This window comes from Acanthochromis polyacanthus, chromosome 2, assembly GCF_021347895.1.
Source record: "Acanthochromis polyacanthus isolate Apoly-LR-REF ecotype Palm Island chromosome 2, KAUST_Apoly_ChrSc, whole genome shotgun sequence".
Classification (NCBI taxonomy): Eukaryota; Metazoa; Chordata; class Actinopteri; family Pomacentridae; genus Acanthochromis; species Acanthochromis polyacanthus.
In genome coordinates, this window is record NC_067114.1 from 14,758,221 (window position 1) to 14,778,506 (window position 20,286).

The following is a 20,286-nucleotide window of genomic DNA, read 5'->3' on the forward strand; positions in this document are numbered from 1 at the left end:
ACAAGACAGGAGAAGGGCAGGTTCTTTAAAGATCTCAGCGAGCACATGTGCATTAAAAAATCACTTCTGTCCAGCCTTCTTGGTCCTTTAAAGTGAGATTAAGAATAAGGCAGATGGATGCTCTCAGGCAGGCCATTTCAGCAAAATCCTTTGCTTGTCTGGCTGCAGTTGGACAGAAGTTGTGCAGTTTGTTGCTGTATAAATGATAATGGGTTGCAAATTACTCTAATAATTTTTAGGCAGTTTTCAAGTGTAAATTGCAAACCAAATAATTTACAAAAATGAATAAAATATCCCTTTGTTATTATGATTTTTTTTTCATTCATCACATTGCCCCCTTGTGGCTGATATATATCAATGCAGGGAGGTATGGCAGGCCAAGAAAGACTTTAAGTCAGCTGGTACAGCATGAGGCTGCACAGTGGAGTAGTGGTTAGCACTTTCACCTTGCATGTGTGGGTTTTCTCCGGAAACTCCGGCTTCCTCCCACAGTCCAAAAATATGCTGAGGTTAATTGATAACTCTAAATTGCCCGTAGGTGTGAATGTGAGTGTCATTGTTCGTCTGTATACAGACAGACTGGCGACCTGTCCAGGGTGTCCCCTGCCTTCGCTCAAGTTAGCTGAGATAGGCTCCAGCACCCCCGCGACCCTAGTGAGGATAAAGCGGTGTATAGAGGATGGATGGATGGTACAGCATGACACCGAACAGGCAGCCTCAGGAATGACCACTTTCTACATGAAAGAAAAAACGTTTTCAACTCACCATCACCATCTAGTGGCAGCACAAGTCTAAACCAATAAATGGTCACTTTACATCTTATTACCCTGAATAAAAAGACAGATCCATGTGACAAGTTGTCACATTTACTTTTATTGTAAAGGTGATATTATTCCAAAATATTAATATGTTAGATCAACAGAGAAAAAGAAAAGGAGGGAAGTACATCTAGAAAACATCTACACAAGACTTTGGTAAGAATCTTGGGACACATTCTTATCAAAAGATTCCACTGCAAAAAAACAAAACAAAAAAAAGAGAAGAAAACAACATTTTCTAACAATCCTCCAGATTATATTGATGTCCATTGTAGTGCATCTACATGTACAACAATATAGCTGGGTAAAAAATCAATGGAGTATTTTGTGTCCTAAAAACAACGGAACAATTGAGGGCATATAAAACACTGGAATGGCTGGGCACCTGTGCTTTAAAGTCTGGAATATACTGTACTACTTAAGGATACCACAAGATATAACAATTGTTTATCTTATTATTAAATCAATTTATAGTTCATAATTATATTTTTCAAGATATATTATACCACACCAAGTTTACAGTAATGTCGCAAAAGAGTCATATGTGTAGCAGAGCTTGTTTGAAAGCACAGAAGAATCAGTCAAGTTTAAATCCAGAGTTGTCCAAAGAGATCTTTAAGTTCATCCTCTCTTACCGACAACTGACCTCAGCTCTGGATTTAACCAATACCGATTCAAGAATGTGTCATTTCAGCCCTAAACAGAGTGCATTGGATCATTGTGCGACAGTGTGCCCTGTCCTCTTCCCAGCCCCACTGTCATCCCGTCCACACCAACCCGACTCCCTTACTCCTTCCTAGCAGGGGTGCACATTACAAGCCCTGATCTCCTTCCTGTCCTTGCAGCTGGACAGCTGGGCAGTCTTAAACCTCTGCTTCACTGTCATGAGCCGTTCTTGAATACCTCCTCCGCATGGCTTGGTGCATTCTGTCCAACTTGACCATGGTCTCATTCTACACCCTGCAGACACAAAAATCAAGAAAAGTAGGGAGACTGTCAAAATAACATGTGTTGCCCCAGTCCTCTTTTATTATCTGCGTGGTGTTGTGGTTGTGAATGAACCAAAGTTAGAGCGAATACAGACCAGGATGCTCGGAGGTGCCTTCAGTTCTGCCCTGTTTGCTCCTCCGCTTTTCACGCTGCTCCTTGCGTCGTTTCTTCTCATCACTGTTCCCTTGTCCTCGGTTGCATTTCCTGATCTTACACTTCTTCCTCTGGATGGTTTCAGGACAGGGGTCTCCACCAAACTGAGGCTCCAGCATCACCATGCGTGTCCGGATCGTGTGACCCTTCCCACAGGATTTATTGCATTCTGACCACTCGGTCCACTCTGACATGACACAGTCTATGGCTGAGGAGTGGACATGAACAAAAAGAAATAGCGTCAGAGTAAGCCGTCACAGAGTTTGTAATAGAAAAATCTAAAGGATGAACAGACAAAATAAGATATACTGAATCATACAGGTGGCACAGCCTTGATGGAGTGACATGACAGGAACATTTTCTGCTTTGGCTGACTTTCACATACGCTTGGGTTCATTGTTTTGCAGGGAAGTCCAATCACTACAAACCTTCACAATGACGTTTTCCAGTTTCTCCATCAGTAAAACAAACCCATAACAGGATGTACCCACCTCCAGGCTGACTATTCTAATGGTGTTCATCTTGGCAGATATATCTTGGCCTTCTTAAGCCAGACACAGCATTCATCCATTTGTCCAAACTGTTGCAGTTTAGTTTCATTACAAGATAAAATAGACTTCTTTTTGATCATATGTGTGTAGGCAAGAGGGTGACAAGGTTTTTGAGCAGGAAGTCCAATCCTGTTTAGTGTTGCTGTCATAGTCTGGACCAAAACTTGTTTTTGCCATCATCTTGTTCTCCTGCAGGACTTTTGCAATAACACATTTTCTTCTGAGCTGCTTTTTTGTCTCTACTGGAGAAATATTGCTTGTCCATGCCCAAAAGGTTTGTTGCTGTACCATAAAATGTAACCTTGCACATGATGTAGTCGCCTGTATCTTTGAATTTGAAATATCTTGATTTTTTTGAACCACTCCATTGGATTAATATCTGTATTGCAACGGAAGCAAATTTAGTGTCATTCTAATTTTTTATTCATTTCAAAGAAATATTATAGCGACCTCATAATTTCTTCATGATGATTTAACACTTATGAACTCATCTGTTACCTCTCACATTCACCAGCACATGCTTAATTACAGTAAATAGATACATATAAAGTAATGTAATGAATGCACAAGATACAGGCTGTTGACTTCCTTCCTCTGCTGTGGATACACAAGCTAACTTGGAACGTTAGTGTTTATGTCTTCATCAAGGTGCCAGGTCTCATAATAAAGTTCACATTACCATTAATTACCATAAATTATACATGTACATGTTCAGTATGTGGGTGTGAGGATAAGGATGTTTATTACTTACGGCACTCTGGTAGCATGCACTTCTCCACCTGTTCTAATTCTTCTGTACACTCGCCCAGTTCCACGGGAGATTTGAGCATTCTCTGTCGGGTCCTCAAACCCTTTCCACAAGTCACACTGCAGTCACTCCAGTCAGACCACGGAGTCAGCATGCAGGGAATTGTATCTAAGACGTAACAGGAGCCACTCAGTAAGACTCAGATCAAGTGTGAAGACAATGCACATGCAAAATATTTTAAGAAGAATGCATTTTTCTTTTAAAAAATGAAAATAATTAAGAATTTTAACTACAAACAGATACAGGAGCTATATTTTTTGTGAACAGACAATGAGACAGAAAGAGAAGGAGAACCATTTGTGCTTAGACATATCTGGATAGTAGTGGTCTTAAAAATCTTTCAACCCACGGCATTCTGGCATCATACACTTCTCCACTTCTAGAACCTCTGCACCACAAATGGAGCCATCTGCAGGAGGCATCTGCACCATGCGCTCTCTCCTCTTCATGCCAAGACCGCAAGTGGCACTGCAGACATCCCATTCACCCCATTCTGTAACCAGACAGCTGCTGGGAGCTGAGGCCAGGAGGCAAAGGCAAGGTACAGTAAACTTACAGTGTTATATAAGATCTATGACATAAACTACACGTTTAAATAAGAAGTTTTACAATGGAAATAGAAAAGGTAAGACTCACAGCATTCCTCATTAATGACACAGTTCTCAGTCTCCTCTGTGGGCAGAGTGCAGACTGAGCCATCATCTGGGAACTGTTTAACGTAACGCTCTCGTGAACGTGTTCCTGCCCCACAGGACATACTACATGGAGACCAGTTGATCCACTCTGACATCATGCAGGTGGAGGCATCTTAAGAGTCAAAGAACAAAGATGTCAGAAAGTTCTAAAAAAAAAAAAAAAGGCCCAGTGATTTTGGCAACAGAAAAATAACATATTATTAGCTCTCTTGCTTAATCCAAAAGCATAAACTAGCATACTAAAGCATAAATTAGAAGACCTCATATATGTCACTTCTTCACACTGATTCAAGCTTAAAATAACATCTAATTGCGTGACATGGTTGCAACTGGCTTTTTTATATTTCTGGTTTCTTTTGTTAATATGAGTATATAAGTATTAGTGAAGACATCCAGCAAGACTTGAACTGTGGCCGCAGTACGTAAATCTTTGAGCAGGAAGACAAGAGCGAAAGCACATTACAGAATGAAAATGTACAGTGTATTTTATACATGACAAAAGATGAGGAAATTATTAGATCACCCTAATAATACCTGATAACAACACGCTGGGGTATAAATACATAATGAATCAGCACTTAAATTAAAAATCAGATAAATATCCAGTTTTGATTAAGGAGTAAAAAGACAGAACCAGCTTTGCCAGTTACCTACAAAACTGGAGAGGAGAGAGGAATTTGTGTCACCTCTCAGTTACTTTCCAGTTGCACATAAGGAGTGCACTAAAACAGCATACTGTAATTCCTACACATAAAATATAACCACCACTACCTGGGGTCAAGAAGGCGGTGCCTGCTTTTCTGCCTGACCACACTGCTGATGTTTTCACAGATCAGTCCTCAGTAATGTCATCTAATTTTTTTTACTTCCACTGCTTATTGTACCTGAAGATCAGGTGCATAACAGAGATCAGGTGTGAAGCTGCCTCTGGGAAAAGTCTCGTTCTAGCCCTTATGGAAATCTCACAAAATGCACCATTCAACAACATATCCACCACTGCATTTATTATAAATAACTTTTTACTAATTAAAAGTTGTTGCAAATTTACTACTCATTCCATTTTGACAAAATAGGCATGTGTTTGCTGTGTTATGGACCATTTATGCATTTTCTGTCTAATTGTTATCGTCTCTCAGTGTGAAACATTTGGAGCTGAATTTAAGCATAAAAGATGATTATTTTACAATTAGAATCCTACCAGTCTGTAAATAATACTGTTTAGTGAATGTAATTAGCTCATAGGGTAATTCAGAATGTTTTTACACTCCTCTTTTAATCATAATGTTTGATCATAATAGAAACAACACAGTTACAAGAAGGCAGGATTGATATTTATGTTTAAAAATCGTTCCATATCACATAAATTATATGCTTGACTTTTTATCACCACTAAATTGTAGCCATTTGTTACCAAAAGTAAAAGATCTGACAGAGAAGAGAAAAAAGAATAAGTCTTAGATGTAGAGGATCATACATATTCCCCAGTGCCTATTTTAGATGTATGGACGCATGCACCTCTCATTAATGTCAATGCCAGACAGGTTCAGTGATGTTTATCAGAAATATGTTCACATTAAACAGACGGAATCATCTATCTTTCTGCACAATCACATGATGTATATCAGACGTAGTATGTGTGCTCTCTTTACATCCAGCAATTATATGGTTTCAACAGGGTGGCTGGCATAGTCAAGAATAAAAGGGTAAAATGTCCTGATTATGCGAAAAGCTGCTCCTTTATGTCTCTGACTTTTTTGGAAATTTACAGCTAAAAAAAATATCCCCAAATTCTGCCAGTAACAGCTGGAAAACTGTAAGGTCGAAATGAACAACCTTGAGCTCTCTACATAGAGACACATGGGAGAATTTGAAATTACAACAAAGGCCAGAAAAAGATTTTTTTTTTTTAAACTCCACCAGAAATTGACATTTTGTACATCTGCCCAATCACACATATCAATTTGAGAGTAAATAACAGTCTTACAACAATGAGTCAATAAAACTGCTGTTACTGAACCTGTTCAGAAAATAATCAACTGCAGCTCTACCAAATCTGATGCAACAAAAGTGAATGCAACAAATGCCGCATCCATGTTCCTCATATTATGGCTTCTTCAGTGAATATGAAACCTTGTGCAACCTTCAACAAATATGTGTTTTTGTAAGTGGAAGCAGTGGAAGAGGCTGATCAATAAAGCAGGGACTGCATGTATAATGTAATATTTTAGGTTTAAGTCAAAATCATCGTCAACAGTTGCCACAAATTTACCATTACAATATCAATTTACGTCAACGTATTTTCTCACAATAATCCAGACTTTGCTGTACAAACTGCTCCCAACATCTGTGCAGAAATAAACATGTTACCACACATTGACATTGTACACCTTGTTCCAGATACCACTGCTGCTGTGACAGATCAGATTATGATGCACATCAAACAACTGTTGTTCCTCTCTTCTCTCTATTCCCTGTTTCTCTGTCTCCCAATTTACCTGTCACTCTCTGCCGTTAACAGTCAAAAAAGGTACAGAGACCTCTGTTGTGAGAACACTGAACTGATCTGACAAACAAAGACCAGTAATCATTATTATTTTTTCTCATAATTCTGATCGTGCAACATGTTTAGATTTTAGTCAGCTCTGCACTCAAGCCCACTGCATTGATTGATTGATTTAAAAATGCAGCTTTCAGATCATATCAGATGAACCATGCAAGAGTTTCCATTTTAGACATAAACATCCATAGTTGTATCAAGATGATATTTTCGTGACACTGATGTGTGTGGGCAGTCAGCCAGGCCATGCTGAAGACGAGTCTGCATGTGCTGCTGGCACCCGCAGGAGGATGAGGAGTTACTTTCACACCATATTTATTTTGAAACAAATGGGCAGTAGGGTTGGGCAAAGGGACAAACACATTAATCATCATCCGACGATGTAGGAGTGTATGGGTAATTTAAATACAAATGCATCACTTTATAATGTAGTTTTAAATAGTACTATATAAATAAAAATTTCCTTTAATAACACCATATTTCACTGATTTGATCTGAAAGTCCAGTCTATTGATCGGCCTTAATGGCCATCCAGGTCTGAAGTTTAATTACATTATTTAATAAGGTTTTTTACATGATCATTAAGTCCTCCATGCTCAGTCAAAGGAAACTTGTGGTGGTGTTAATGTTCATCACAGTCATTAGGTTTCATTAGGTATTAGACCAAACTGTTAAAGACAACGTGACAGACTGAGAAAATCATAAAAAGGGAAGCGATGAAACGAGTAAAAAGAAAATAGACCTTATTAAAAACACAACCAGCAGACATCGTTTCCTGCATGAACTGTCCTTATGTCTAACACAATATATTTAATGGCATCTTTCAGTTTAACTTGCTATTAAACATAAAAGACTGCCATATAAACAAGGTGCTCTCCTTTGCCTCTCGTTCTGCTCCCACTTAATTGCTACTGTAGAACGGTACCTTGGGCATTACTGAGGGACCACCACTAGCAAAGACAGGTTTTCAAAACATGCCCTTACTTTTCAGACAAAGATTACTGGTTGCAGTAATTACCCCAGAGAATAAAAATGTTCATAAAGGTGCTTGGTGGATGCTAAAGCTTTGGAAAACTCTAATTAAATCTGATGTTTTTAATCGACGGCATAGCATTCTTATTTATTTCTAGCACACAGTAGCACAGTGACCTTCAGTGTTAAGACAGACACCCACCCTCATCACTGCATCCAGGCCCCATGCAAGGCTCAAAATCCTGGGTGTGTGGGCAGGGAACACTAAGATCCAACTGGGCCTTCAGCATCCTCTGCCTCATCCTCTTGCCCTTCTCACAAGTGGCTGAGCTGCAGACTGACCATGGAGACCAGTTGGAGTAGATACATGTCTCAGGGGTATCATCTGCGGGACGGAAAATGGAACAGGCATGCTGTAATAGCCTGCCACTGTTAAGTATGCTTTTAATCTTGTATGTTTGTGTGTATGTGAGAACGAAAGAGAGAGAGTGAGAGAGAGAAATGAGAACAGAGTCCAGACCTTCCTCTTTCTCCTCCTGGGCAATATCTGCTACAATGTCATCGACATTGTCTGGCACAATGTTGCACTGTTCGCCCTGTGGACACAAAGAGACACTGCTACAATAATCTACCTCTCTGCAAGTACTCTTGGTTCTTTAGTGCTCTGTTTGCTATTTCTAAGCCCTATGGAAGCATGCAAGTGAATATGAGGTCAGATTTGTTTTAAAATGGTAAGTACATAATGCACAGAATGAAGACATACTATATTTGTCTATAAGAATGCATTCTTCATATGTGAACTGAATGTGTGTTTTGTTGAAATTAATCATACAGTCATGCAAAAAATCTTTCAAAATCCCCACAGTTGCCTCTAGATGCCACTGATGGACTGCTAACCTTTCATCTCTTTCTGGTTTGCAGCTACAGCTCCCAGGGAATGTGTTTTACCGCCCATTAAATTATAAGCAGAAAAGGTTTATATCTCATAGCGAGTGGATTTAAATACCTGCTATAAACAAGTTAATTTATTTTTTCAGTACTTTCTGCTGGGGTTCTTTCAGGAATTGCCTTGCAAGTGATTTGTACTATCAATTTAGCAATTTATTCTTTTTAAAATAGCTTCCTCAAAAAGTCACTTATCTGTTAAGTGGCTACTTAAGACATGAGAATATGAGATCAAAACATGACAGTGAGACAAAGGTAGAGACTGTCTTCAGCTTTTATGTTATTTATACAGCTATCCCAAAGTTATTTACAGTGTTTTCTGAAAGCCTTTGAACCCATTCATTTTTTTCACATTTTATTGTTACAGCCTCATGCTATAATTGTTTCCTTTTCCTTTTCCAATCTACACTCAATACCAAACAGTGTCAAAGTGAAAACAGAATTTTTTAAACAAATTTATTAAAAATGAAAACCTGAAATATCACAATGACATAATTATTCCAACCTTTTTGCTTAGTACTTCGTCGAAGCACTTTTGAAAGTAAATGCAACCTCGAGTATGTGTGACAAGCTTTGCACACCTGTCTCTGGAGATTCTCTGCCATTTTTCTATGCAGATCCCCTCAAGCTCTGTGAAGTTGGATTTGGACCTACAATGGACACTCCTTTATACATCCCTCCACAGATGTTTTATTGGGTTTAAGTCCTGGCAATCCCTGGGTCAGTAAGTTGGTCCTGATTGCTCTGAATTAAGGATATCACTGTGGTTTGTCTACCTATTGTTGCTGCTGAAAAACTCCTTCACGGCATGATGCTGCCACCACCATACTTCACCACTGGGATGGCATAGGGCAGCTGATGATTGGTGCCAGGTTTAGAAATTAGGCCACACTTTTTAAACCTGGTGTCATTAGACTAGAGAAACACGCTTCTCACAGTCTGAAAGTCCTTTAGGGGATTATTTTTCCACTTTTTCTTTTCTTTTTTTTGCAAACGTCAAGTAAGCATCCATATATCTTTCACCGAGGAGAGGCTCATTCTACCGTAAAGCTCTTGGAAGAGTTCCAGTTGTTCCAAATGTCTTCTGTTTAAAAATATGAAGGTCACAATCAGCTTGAGAACCTTCGATGCAGCAGAATTTTTTTCATAACCTTCCACAGACCTCTGCTTTGACGCAAACCGTTCTCTGTGCTCAGCTGGCAGTTCCTTCAATCTCGTGGATGGATTTTTTTTGCTCCAATATTCATTCTCAGCTGTGACACCTTTTATAGACAGGTGTGTGCCTTTCCGAATCATGTCTAGTCAGTTAAATTTACAGTGTAGACACATTTTCAAGAGATGTGGGAGGCACCTGAACTGAATTTCGAGTGTCATAAAAAAGGCTCTGAACAATGAACAACCCAAGTCACATCTATCAGGATATACACGAGGATCATCAGTTGCAAACACCGTATGATATCTGAAAGTTTGATTTCTTGAAAAATGTAAAATGAGCTGTTAGAATGTAATTATCTGCACTATTATCACTATTCTGCCTGCTAGTTGTATTTATACTAAGAGTTGACTGGTGGGAAAACAGACAGACCTTTCTAGCAATGCGTTCCACCATCACCCTGGCCACAGGAGTGATAGCACCTCCCTCAGGATCATAAAAGGGACTTTGTGGATGATCCAGACTGGTCAGGGGACGGATCTTGTCCTGGGGCGAAGTCGGCTTGTTGGGAGACTAAAAGAACCACAGATGAACACAGAAGAAAAGAAAAAAAACATACATGGGACACAAAGCAGAGGATCTTTGGGATTTCAAAAACAACACAATGTCAGGATTGCCTTGAAAAATACATTTCCATGTATGTACAAAGTTAGTCAAAGTTACGCAAAGAACAAGTCATACAAAGGACACGTTTCAAAGTCAGAGAGCAGCTGTGGAGGAGCTCTGTAGTTTATATGGGAGATGCTCTTATTAGTCAACAGTAAAGGTCTGCCAGCATGGGGTTGATAGAAGCACCACCGCCAGAGGCAGTCTGGAGGCAGAAGACCAGCTCATCCGTTACACCCCCCGATCCTCCCACCGCAAACCGCCCGCTGAGGCCACCCAGAAAAAACACAGAGAAAGAGCAGTACTGTTTGTTTTGGGAGGAAGAGAGAATACGGAGAAGAGTAATGAGTGGCTACTAATTAAAAGATACATTAAAAGTGATGCCACAAAGTATGGATCTCATTACTCTGGTACAGACCTGTGCCATTAACAACTTTGCAACAGCCTGCCAAAGTCCCATCCCACTTCAGAATAGACACACTTGTCCATCCTTGATTGCACAGTGTATAGATTTTTCTCTAGTGTGGTTTCTGTTACTGATCTATCTGAAAAGCTCTTACTTGACACCTGTGTGTGTAAACTCTCCTTTTTGTCTGCTAAAATAATAGCACAGTTTGAGCAAGTTATAATTTTAACAAAGAAGTTGGAATATTTATTTTGTGTCACCTGACAACTGCAGTATATCGTTGAGATTGGGAGGTCTTTTCATTTTGTTGAAAATAGCATATTTCGACCAAATTGAACATTAGAATGGATGCCTGAAATTCACATTACAGCATTCCGGTGTCAAAGACAAATATCACTTACAGACATCTGGACCGCTCCCTGGAAGTCCACATGCAGCCCAAAATTTGGGTCTACACGGCCACAAAAATAGCAGTGGTGTGCATGTGCAGAATAAGTCACTGCAAATCTACTGCACATGTATGGAATGGAATCCTTCTAGCAGGAAAGTAGTATAGTAACAATAACTACATGTTCATGGTGTCCACAGCTGTCTGTGTGCATGCCCACAATGAAGTATATTAAAGGCTTAACAAGGTGTGTCTCGCACAAGGGTTAACACTCAAATCCTTGCATAGAATTTAAATTCTGCACTTTCAGTTTCAAAATGTTTTTCAAATTTACAAGCCACAAAGTGTCAAGCATGATGTACAAATGTGTGTGTGTGTGTGTGTGTGTGTGTGTGTGTGTGTGTGTGTGTGTGTGTGTGTGTGTGTGTGTGTGTGTGTGTGTGTGTGTGTGTGTGTGTGTGTGTGTGTGTGTGTGTGTGTGTGTGTGTGTTCTTGTACTTGCTACATTGTGAGAACCATTTTCTGCATTTAACTATCAAAGTGAGGACATTTTTACAAAGTGAGGACATTTTGGCCGGTCCTCACTTTGAAACAGCCATGTTTGAGGGTGAAGACTTGTTTTTAGAGAACAGGTATGAATTGAGGTTTGGTTAGGGTTAGGGTAAGGATTAAGTTTAGGCAATCAGTTGTGATAGTTAAGGTTAGGATAAGGCTCTAGGAAATGCATTATGCCAATGGATGTCCTCACTAAGATAGAAGTACAAACGTGTGTGTGTGTGTGTGTGTGTGTGTGTATGAGAGAGAAAGAGAGTGAGAAAATGAGAAGCGAAAGGAGTGAATATGTATTCAAAAGGCCGGCCAAAATAAACAAGAGAGTACAGTTCAGTGGGTTCATCTGTGAGCTGCGAGGGATCAGCCAAAGGTTTCACACATGTAGTCGCAGAATTTGCTCAAACATACAACCTAATCTGCTCGTGCCAACTGGAGACGCTGAGCACGCAGCAGACAGCACCTCAGAGAGAGGGCCAGAGGACGGACGTTGTTCAGGGCTGTTAAAGGAGAATTGGATGGGTGATGACACTTGAATTGGTGGAGCCTGGCAGTATGTGAAGAGGTGAGAGAGGGAGTGATTGTGAATGTGGACAGAGAGGCAGATGAAGAGGAGGAGTTTGGTGTAATGACAAGGTCAAAATGTGAGTGTGAAGGGAAGTCTCAGCTGGTGATGAGAGTGAGGAGGAAGGTTATCCAGGGGGTGAAAGGTGGGGAGAGTAGCAGTTTGCAAAAGGCTGTGATTGCTATGAGAAAGTGGGGTTGTAACCTGAGTTGAGTCCCTACATGAGGGCCAATGCTGTTTTTGTTGCAAGAGTTCTCCTTTTCCCACACTGTTTACGTAAAAATAAGTTTTTCGATAATTTTTTGTGTGTGGAAGTATGCATGTTTGGGGGGGAAATTCCCGAGGTGACACAATGCTTTTTGTTTTGTAGTTTCTATTAATGTTTTGTACTGACCTCGTATGAAACCCCACTATCAGTGCCAGCATCCCAGGGAATCAGGTCCTGGACCACCTTCTGGGCCCAACCACACTCCTTGGTACACAAGTCCTCAGCAGACAGACCCACATTCCAGTCTGGACTGGGCCCCAGCATAGTCAGGAAGGACATGAGGTGTCGGCTCCGGTCCACTGAGAATTCAGCTGAGGGGGCGGCCCGCCTGAGGAAGAGAGTGAGCATGAGTTCTGAGTGAATCCAAGCACTGTTTGTGTGAGTGAGGGAGAGAAAGGCCGGTGTTAGCTGCATCCCAACTGACAAGTGTGAACTTTCTAAGGCTGAGGCACTCGAAAGTCTTCTATAGTTTCTGAGGCGGTGCTCTACCTGCTTAAGTGACGTGTGAAGCCTGAATGAAATCAAACTCAAGGAAGCATTTGGTTGCTCCTTGTGTACTTTGTCAAAGTCATACATTTGTGACTTTGCACCAGCAAGTTGCCTTGAAATAAATAGTTTTATAAAACGTTTTTGATGCTTAAATTTACAAGTTCTGACATTTTGCTGGCAGTGTATGATAATCAACAACCAATTCCAGATACTTAAACAGTGTCCCACTTAGAGGCTAGACTTTTTGACTTCAATCCCAATCTAGGAGTTCTGATGTTAGGTATGTGCTGATAGCAAGTCTAGTCCAATTCAAGCTAGAACCTGAAAATGAGATAAGGTAGAACTTCCTACTTCCTTTCATCCTGAAAATAATCATTGTGCTTTTACTGCCCTTTAAATATTTATATGCATTCATTTGCAAGTGTAGCCTATACTGAATTTGGCACACTTCATTTTTCAAAGCCACTTGGCTCAAACCTATTAAATAAATAAACTTAAATGAGTGGAAAGTAAGAGGATGCAAGACCTGAAATTACTGAAACACATTAGTTACCTTCAGAGTTCAGAGAATCTAGTCACTTGAACTGGTGCACCTAAATAATTTGTCACATTCATACACTGTAATTTTCAGTTGCATATACAACTGAAATGCTTGCACTGTGGGGCCTGGTTGTCAGGATGGAGAGCAGTGCTGCAACATTAGTCGGTAGGCCGAGGTACACAAAGTCAAGGAATTCTCCCCAGACTGAGCCTCGTAACAAATTCTAAGTGTTGACCTATAGCAACTTTAACAAAGACATAGGACATATAATTTGTTAGGAGGTTTAGACAACACACCTGTGTCAATGACTCAGGGTTCAGGTTTTCATTAATTTTGAAAGATCAATGAAAATCAAAGCAGAAGAAAGTAAAGTAATATTGCGCAATAGATTGTAAACTAAAAACAAAAAAGCTTCTCTAGAAAAACAGAACTATGCCTGTCCTTTAGGGGAAAAAATAAGCCTTACAAATCTTAGTCACTGGCAAAATAGTAGTTGACATATTGTAGGTTCACATTGCCAGACCACATCTATCGCCACACAACATTCGCTGTGTTCCAGCATCGGACACACACAACACACACTCGTATACACACACCTCTGGCCATCTGTCTTGACCAATGATTGACAGCTAAACTAATTACAAGAATTTCTCAGCCAATACAAGATTAATTAGGAGTGGGAAGCTTCTTGTTGTAACATAGACAATTAGCCAGTGATTCCTCTTCACCTGTCATCGTGCCCATATAAATCCATTTGACTTCAGCCAACTCAGTCCTGCCCTTGCGCACTCTGCTAATGTTGGCCTCTAAGCAGGGGGGGAATAGCCCTTATCCCCTGGGAACACACAACTTGACTCAACTCTCATGGGCTTTTTGCTCAATGAGTACTGCGCGTCTCACGTTTATCTCACACAGCCACCTGGGCTCGACAGAAAGGTAAAGTGTAATTGACAGAAAAGGAGAGACAAAGCAAGGCTGGTAGCAAATGAGGAAGGGATTAATCACCCTAGATAACCCTGGTGAAATGCTCCAGTAATTCCAAAATGGTTCTGCTTTATAGATGTGCGCAGGCGTATTTTGGAGAGGTGCTGATATGAATTTTAGTAGGTGTCATGGTGTTGCTACATGGATATTTGGTACTAATGATTCCCTTACTCATTCCCTTACATTTGACAGTTTCAAAGATTACACGTGTGGGTGGCTACTCAGTGTTTTCTGATTTCATGTCTGGTAAAAGCAGCATAAACTATTTGATTAAAGTAAGGGAAAGATTGTCTTCATCCTAAGCAAGTAAACAAACAACAACTTGTTTTTCTTAGCGCTGTTTGCAGTCACAGTCATCCTTGGCAACTGATTGATAGAATAAATTCTTCCTGCCACAGAACATCTTCAAATCCAATAAAATAAATGAGCAAGGAAGGTTTCCAAAATTATAAAGTCCGAGTTCTGCTTTTAATGGATCTTGCTGCAGCCTTGCTAGTAATTAATACAACTGTAGTACACCTTTTTGTGTAATAAATGACCTAAAATTCATTGCCTGTGACATCTATTAAAGGGCATAAAAAGTAAAAAAGAAAAAAATCCGCCAAACTTGATTAAGAAGAATTTTTTTCAATACCCAAGCATTTAAGAGTCAAATTAAAGTGAGGAATTGAAAATTAAATGGTGTCTCACAGTGATGCCATGTAGATGAACCATTTCTATTTTTATGAAGAACCTTTCAGAAAAAGGTTATTTAATACATTAAATGGTTCTTTTAAAAAAAAAAAACCCTGAAGGTGCTTAAAAAAGCTACAAAAAATGGTTCTTTCAGACACCATCAGTGGTGCTCCAGGGAACGTTAAAATAATAGATTCTTGGAGGAATCATCTTTGACATAGTTCTTTGTGTATCCAAAGAACTTGATCATTCATTCAGCAATTTTTTTAAGAAAATAGTCAAATTTAAGAATTGGCTGCATTATTTGGATCCATTGTAATACATTTACATTTTGGAGGTATGAACAGTTGATCAGACAGAAGAGTATATTACAAGATGCTAATTTGGGATTTGACAAAGTGTGACAGGCATCTTTTCATTGTTTCCTCATTTTTCGTAGACCAATTAATTAATTGATTAATTGAGAAAATAATCACTTGCAACTCCGAATTTTCTGCTATTACCACCCAACGAATAACTCCAGTAACATCAGGTTTGACAAATCAAAGAGACTTCTGGAGAACCATATAAAAAGCATCATTTTTTTCAAGTGAGTTTTGTCGAAAGCTTTTACGATTGTCCTACAAATTTGCTAAGGCGATATTAAAGGAAGTTAGTCTGATCATCAATAAATTATTGCACTATTGGATAAATTGAATTAGGGATGCCCTGATCAAATGTATTCCCTATCATCCCAGTCATGAAATATTTAGTGTCGACCAATACAGTTTTCCGAGATAATACACACTAAGTATTGTCGATAAGCAGTAGCACCTGGTTGCACTACCAGGTGGAGCCTCTTACTGTTAACTACTATAGTTACCAGAGGAGGTTGGCACTGCAGTGTTTTAAGTCCGAGAAGATTGAAGGGGTTTAGCTGGTAAAGGGGCAACATGACAAAGCATTCTATGAGACCTAATGACCTCAGATCATGTTTTAAATCAAGTCAGAATCAATTGGGCGTTGTTTCTATAGCCCAGTGGCAAATGTAACAGCTGCTTTCACGTGTACCAAAAATATCAGTGCATAACCAGTGAAGAATATATTAAATCAGTGTCACCAATCAAGTAATTATTTATTAATATTGCCTTACATAAGAAGTAAATGACTAATATTTGCAATCCATCTGTGACTGCAGACATAAACAAAGGATCAGGCTTGGGTTCTTGCTGATACCAGTACCTTAAAAATTGCTTTGATTGGCCCCAATCCCGATTTTAGGATTAGGCTTGGGATGTCCCTAGATGCAAGATATGTTGTTTTTTACTATGCAAATATAATTGGTGGTAGAGTAGCAAGTAAAGCAAAGCCTATCCAAGAAATGGGGCAAAGCTTGACACTATACCATACAATTTATACATAAACCAATGTTATCAAACCCCAAAATATAGAAAGCTCATTAACAGCTGCATTCTTGTCTTCAAAAGCTCCATATTTCACACCGTTGACAACTCGCTTTTTTTGCAGCTACTAATCAAATATAACCCACAGAACACCAAAGCAGTCCCGCGGTTATTAGGAAGACGCCTGACAAGAGAGAGTGGGAGTAGGGAGACAACAAGGAGCCAGCGTGAGTGTCATGGAGGTGCTGAAGCTGTCAAGCAACCATTTTAATCCAGTATAAAGTGGGGAAAGTGGCATAGAGAGGGGGTGGACTAATGAAAAGAACTTTAGTGAGGAAACCGGAGAAAGAGGATACTGTGGTGAAAAAAAAAAGTGATTTGGTAGCGAGTGGGAGGATACAGTACAACAAAGAGAGTGAGAGGTAGCTTTTTTTTTTTCATCAGAATCTGGGTGAAGTATTCAGGAAGGCCTGTTGTATTAGACAAAATATACTGAATACCTGGCGTGGAGATGTTTCACACTGATGTTTAACAGAAATACATCAATTGTTAAAAATTTTAAATAGGAATAATTTGAATAACCAAACTATATGGCAATATTTCTGACAGGCTGCATCAGATAGAAGTGACACACATAGATAATGATGTAATATTGCACTGACTGTTAATTCTTGCCACAAAAATACACTCTGCAAGAGTTGCAGTCATTCCTTGCTTGTGTTAGAATGGCATCTGGTGAACTTTTCATTTAAAATGATAAACCGAAAGACTTCTGACAACATTTTGAACATAAAATCATGCTCAGCAATGCTGTTGTAAGAATTTTACACTGTAGTATTTATTATAATATGTATGTGATATTTTAGGCTTGCCTGGCAATTATTATTTTTTTGATTAGCTCTTAACAAATATTGTTAATTCATAGATTTGTATTTCTATTTGTGTTGCAAGTCACAAATATATAGCAACATACAATCACAAGAAAAGGTCACATGGTGGGAACAGAATTTCATAGAACTCCAGTATATGCAGCACCAGTCAAACATTTGGACACACCTTCTTATTCAATGGTCTTTCATTTAATTGTTTTCTATATTGTAGATTACTACTGAAGACATCAAAACTATAAACTAATACATATGGAATTACTTTGTAAACAATAAAATGTTAATCTTCAGTATTAATCTACAATATAGGGGAAAAATCCAAACAAGTGAAAATCATTGAAGAAGAAGAAGAAGAAGAAGAAGAAGAAGAAGAAGAAGAAGAAGAAGAAGAAGAAGAAGAAGAAGAAGAAGAAGAAGAAGAAGAAGAAGAAGAAGAAGAAGAAGAAGAAGAAGAAGAAGAAGAAGAAGGAGGAGGAGGAGGAGGAGGAGGAGGAGGAGGAGGAGGAGGAGGAGGAGGAGGAGGAGGAGGAGGAGGAGGAGGAGGAGGAGGAGGAGGAGGAGGAGGAGGAGGAGGAGGAGGAGGAGGAGGAGGAGGAGGAGGAGAAGGGTTTGAATTGTGGGTTTATATATGTATGAGCAGACTGTCTTGAAGAAGCTTGGGATGGAAAATAATCTTTCAAACATGCATCAGAGTAGTTTCATAAGCTCAAAGTGGTCCCTTGGGTAAGCTCGTTTTTTTTTTTTCATGGTGTTGCACAAATGTGAAAGGTATCTTTAGTAGTGATTTAGTCTTTCATTTGCAGTAGTCAGATCCCACTGTGAAGCTACAGCAACTGCTCCGGCATTATCTCAGTCAGTGACATAGCTAACATTTTAATGTGATATTTGTGTCTGTTTTTAGCAAAGGAAACTCCATGCTGTACTTTAGTAACTTCACCTTTTCAGTGTTTATCAAATGAACTGAAATGAAGTGACTTTAGCCTCGGCATCATCTCTGTAGGCTCTCAAGACAGCCCATATAACATTATACAGCACATGCTTTGTGCCCCAATAATTACAGGCTGAATAGAGCTAAAATTGGGTGACTGCAATGGCCTGACTTTGAACGATGCTTCATTCGGGTTTTTTCAGCCAAAATTTTGGGGGAAAATGTTATTTATAGAATTTAATATCATATTACAAGTTTCCATTTGATATGTTTTGAAGGCTGTCTACCACGTTACATCCTTGCTGTCTGAGAGCAACAGCTGGAGAAGTAGTAGTTTGTCTGCCAGGCATGACAAGTCGAGCATTTCAGAGTGGCATTTACTGTGCAGTGTCCATGACTCATATGGGCCATGATTTTTTGTCAGCCTGTGTGTCTTTCACTGTAGACATGCAGGACTTGATACATACAAAAGTTTACTTTTTTACCCCCAGGATATTTTCTTGCACAATGTGATACATGGTTACACTTTTTTTTTTTTTTTTTTTTTTAAAGTACTGCATCCTAACTGTTCCCACTGACATCATGAGCACTATTTTGCAGTGTTCTCTGATAGACAGGAATGATAACTGAATCAGACACATGGATGGTCAGGAAGCCGTGATAGATCATGACATTTACCCGTTGCCTCACCTCATAGTATTTTAGGATCAGTGACTTTAAACACCAAAGACTGAATCATGTGTATGGGTTGACAGAGATCAGCTGCAAATACTGCAAAATGATATGAGCGTGAAAGGACAATCAAGTCTACGAAAAGCCCTGAAACCCTGATAAATATGGAAATAAGCTTGACAAGAAAAATACATTCTTACAATACTCATACGCTTATTTCTTTTTGCCTGTAACATATCAGGTTCCAAGGGAACCACTGCTGAAGACGTACTGCTGTAATATTTGTGATAATGGCTATTTCTTTTCTAGCCTTATTCTGCTCTCATCTCCCACCTCTATTCTGTCTGCATCTCTGTTGCTTTGCCCTTTGTTCCAGCAATCATTTTACCATTTATAGCCGAAAGAGTGCATGGTTTAAGAAGAGACGGTTCATTTTGACGACTATAGTAGTAGTAGTAGTATCCATAATGCACTGTTACTTAAAAATGAAAAAAAGAAAAAATAAACAATAATTGTAACTTTCTATCCTTATTTGGGAGTTTTCTTTCCCTCTTTTGCAGATCACCACAGGTTATGATATGACAACCACACCATGCTTAAGATTTACTCACAGATCTTCAGTGATGTTCCAATCCAAGGACTGAGGGAGCCATTCCAAAACCCCTTGCTTGCATTTATTTAAGTAGTTCAGTGTCGTTTTTGAGATATGATTGTCTTGTTTCACTGTTTTGGCTGTCTGCATGACATTAACACCCAGAATTTGCTGGTATTTTCTAAACCCCACACTTATCTCCATTCAAGCAGTGTGTTCTGTGCCACTGACTGCTACACAATCCCAAACCAGAATATTGCCAAACAAATGTTAACAGTTGGTAAGGTGTTATTTTCATCAAATTCTGCTTTCAGTTTTTCCAAACATACCTTTGGTGATTGTGGCCAAAAATCTTAATTCTAACTTCATCTGTCCACAGCACTTGTTTCTAAATTTCCTGCTTATCCAGATGTTGCTTTACATACTTCAGATGATGACTTTTGTGTTGAGGTTGCAGGAAATGCTTTCCTGTTATGATTCTTCTTTGTAGACTTTGTTTGTACATCAACATTCACACTCCTGTGTCAGCTAAACCTTCTAGCAGCGTCTTTGCAGTATGTGGGTTTTGCTTTGCCTTTGCCATATGTGCAGATTTATTTCAAAGTTTACTTCGTTTTCCAACACTTGTCCTGTCTTCCACAGTTCCCTTTAA

General features: G+C 39.3%; 1 protein-coding gene across 1 annotated transcript in view; it reads right to left on the minus strand.

Annotated features, from left to right (window-relative positions):
* Positions 1-853: 853 nt before the first annotated feature.
* spon1a (spondin 1a) overlaps positions 854-20,286 on the minus strand; it is a 74,838-nt gene continuing 55,405 nt past the window's right edge. Inside the window, exons 8-16 of the mRNA XM_022205835.2 lie at positions 12,611-12,812; positions 10,075-10,215; positions 8,065-8,140; positions 7,747-7,929; positions 3,957-4,127; positions 3,670-3,837; positions 3,264-3,428; positions 1,903-2,169; positions 854-1,778 (exon numbers count right to left, since the gene is read on the minus strand). Coding sequence (XP_022061527.1) covers positions 1,615-1,778; positions 1,903-2,169; positions 3,264-3,428; positions 3,670-3,837; positions 3,957-4,127; positions 7,747-7,929; positions 8,065-8,140; positions 10,075-10,215; positions 12,611-12,812 — 1,537 coding nt within the window. The 3' untranslated portion in view covers positions 854-1,614. The remainder of the gene's footprint in view (positions 1,779-1,902; positions 2,170-3,263; positions 3,429-3,669; positions 3,838-3,956; positions 4,128-7,746; positions 7,930-8,064; positions 8,141-10,074; positions 10,216-12,610; positions 12,813-20,286) is intronic.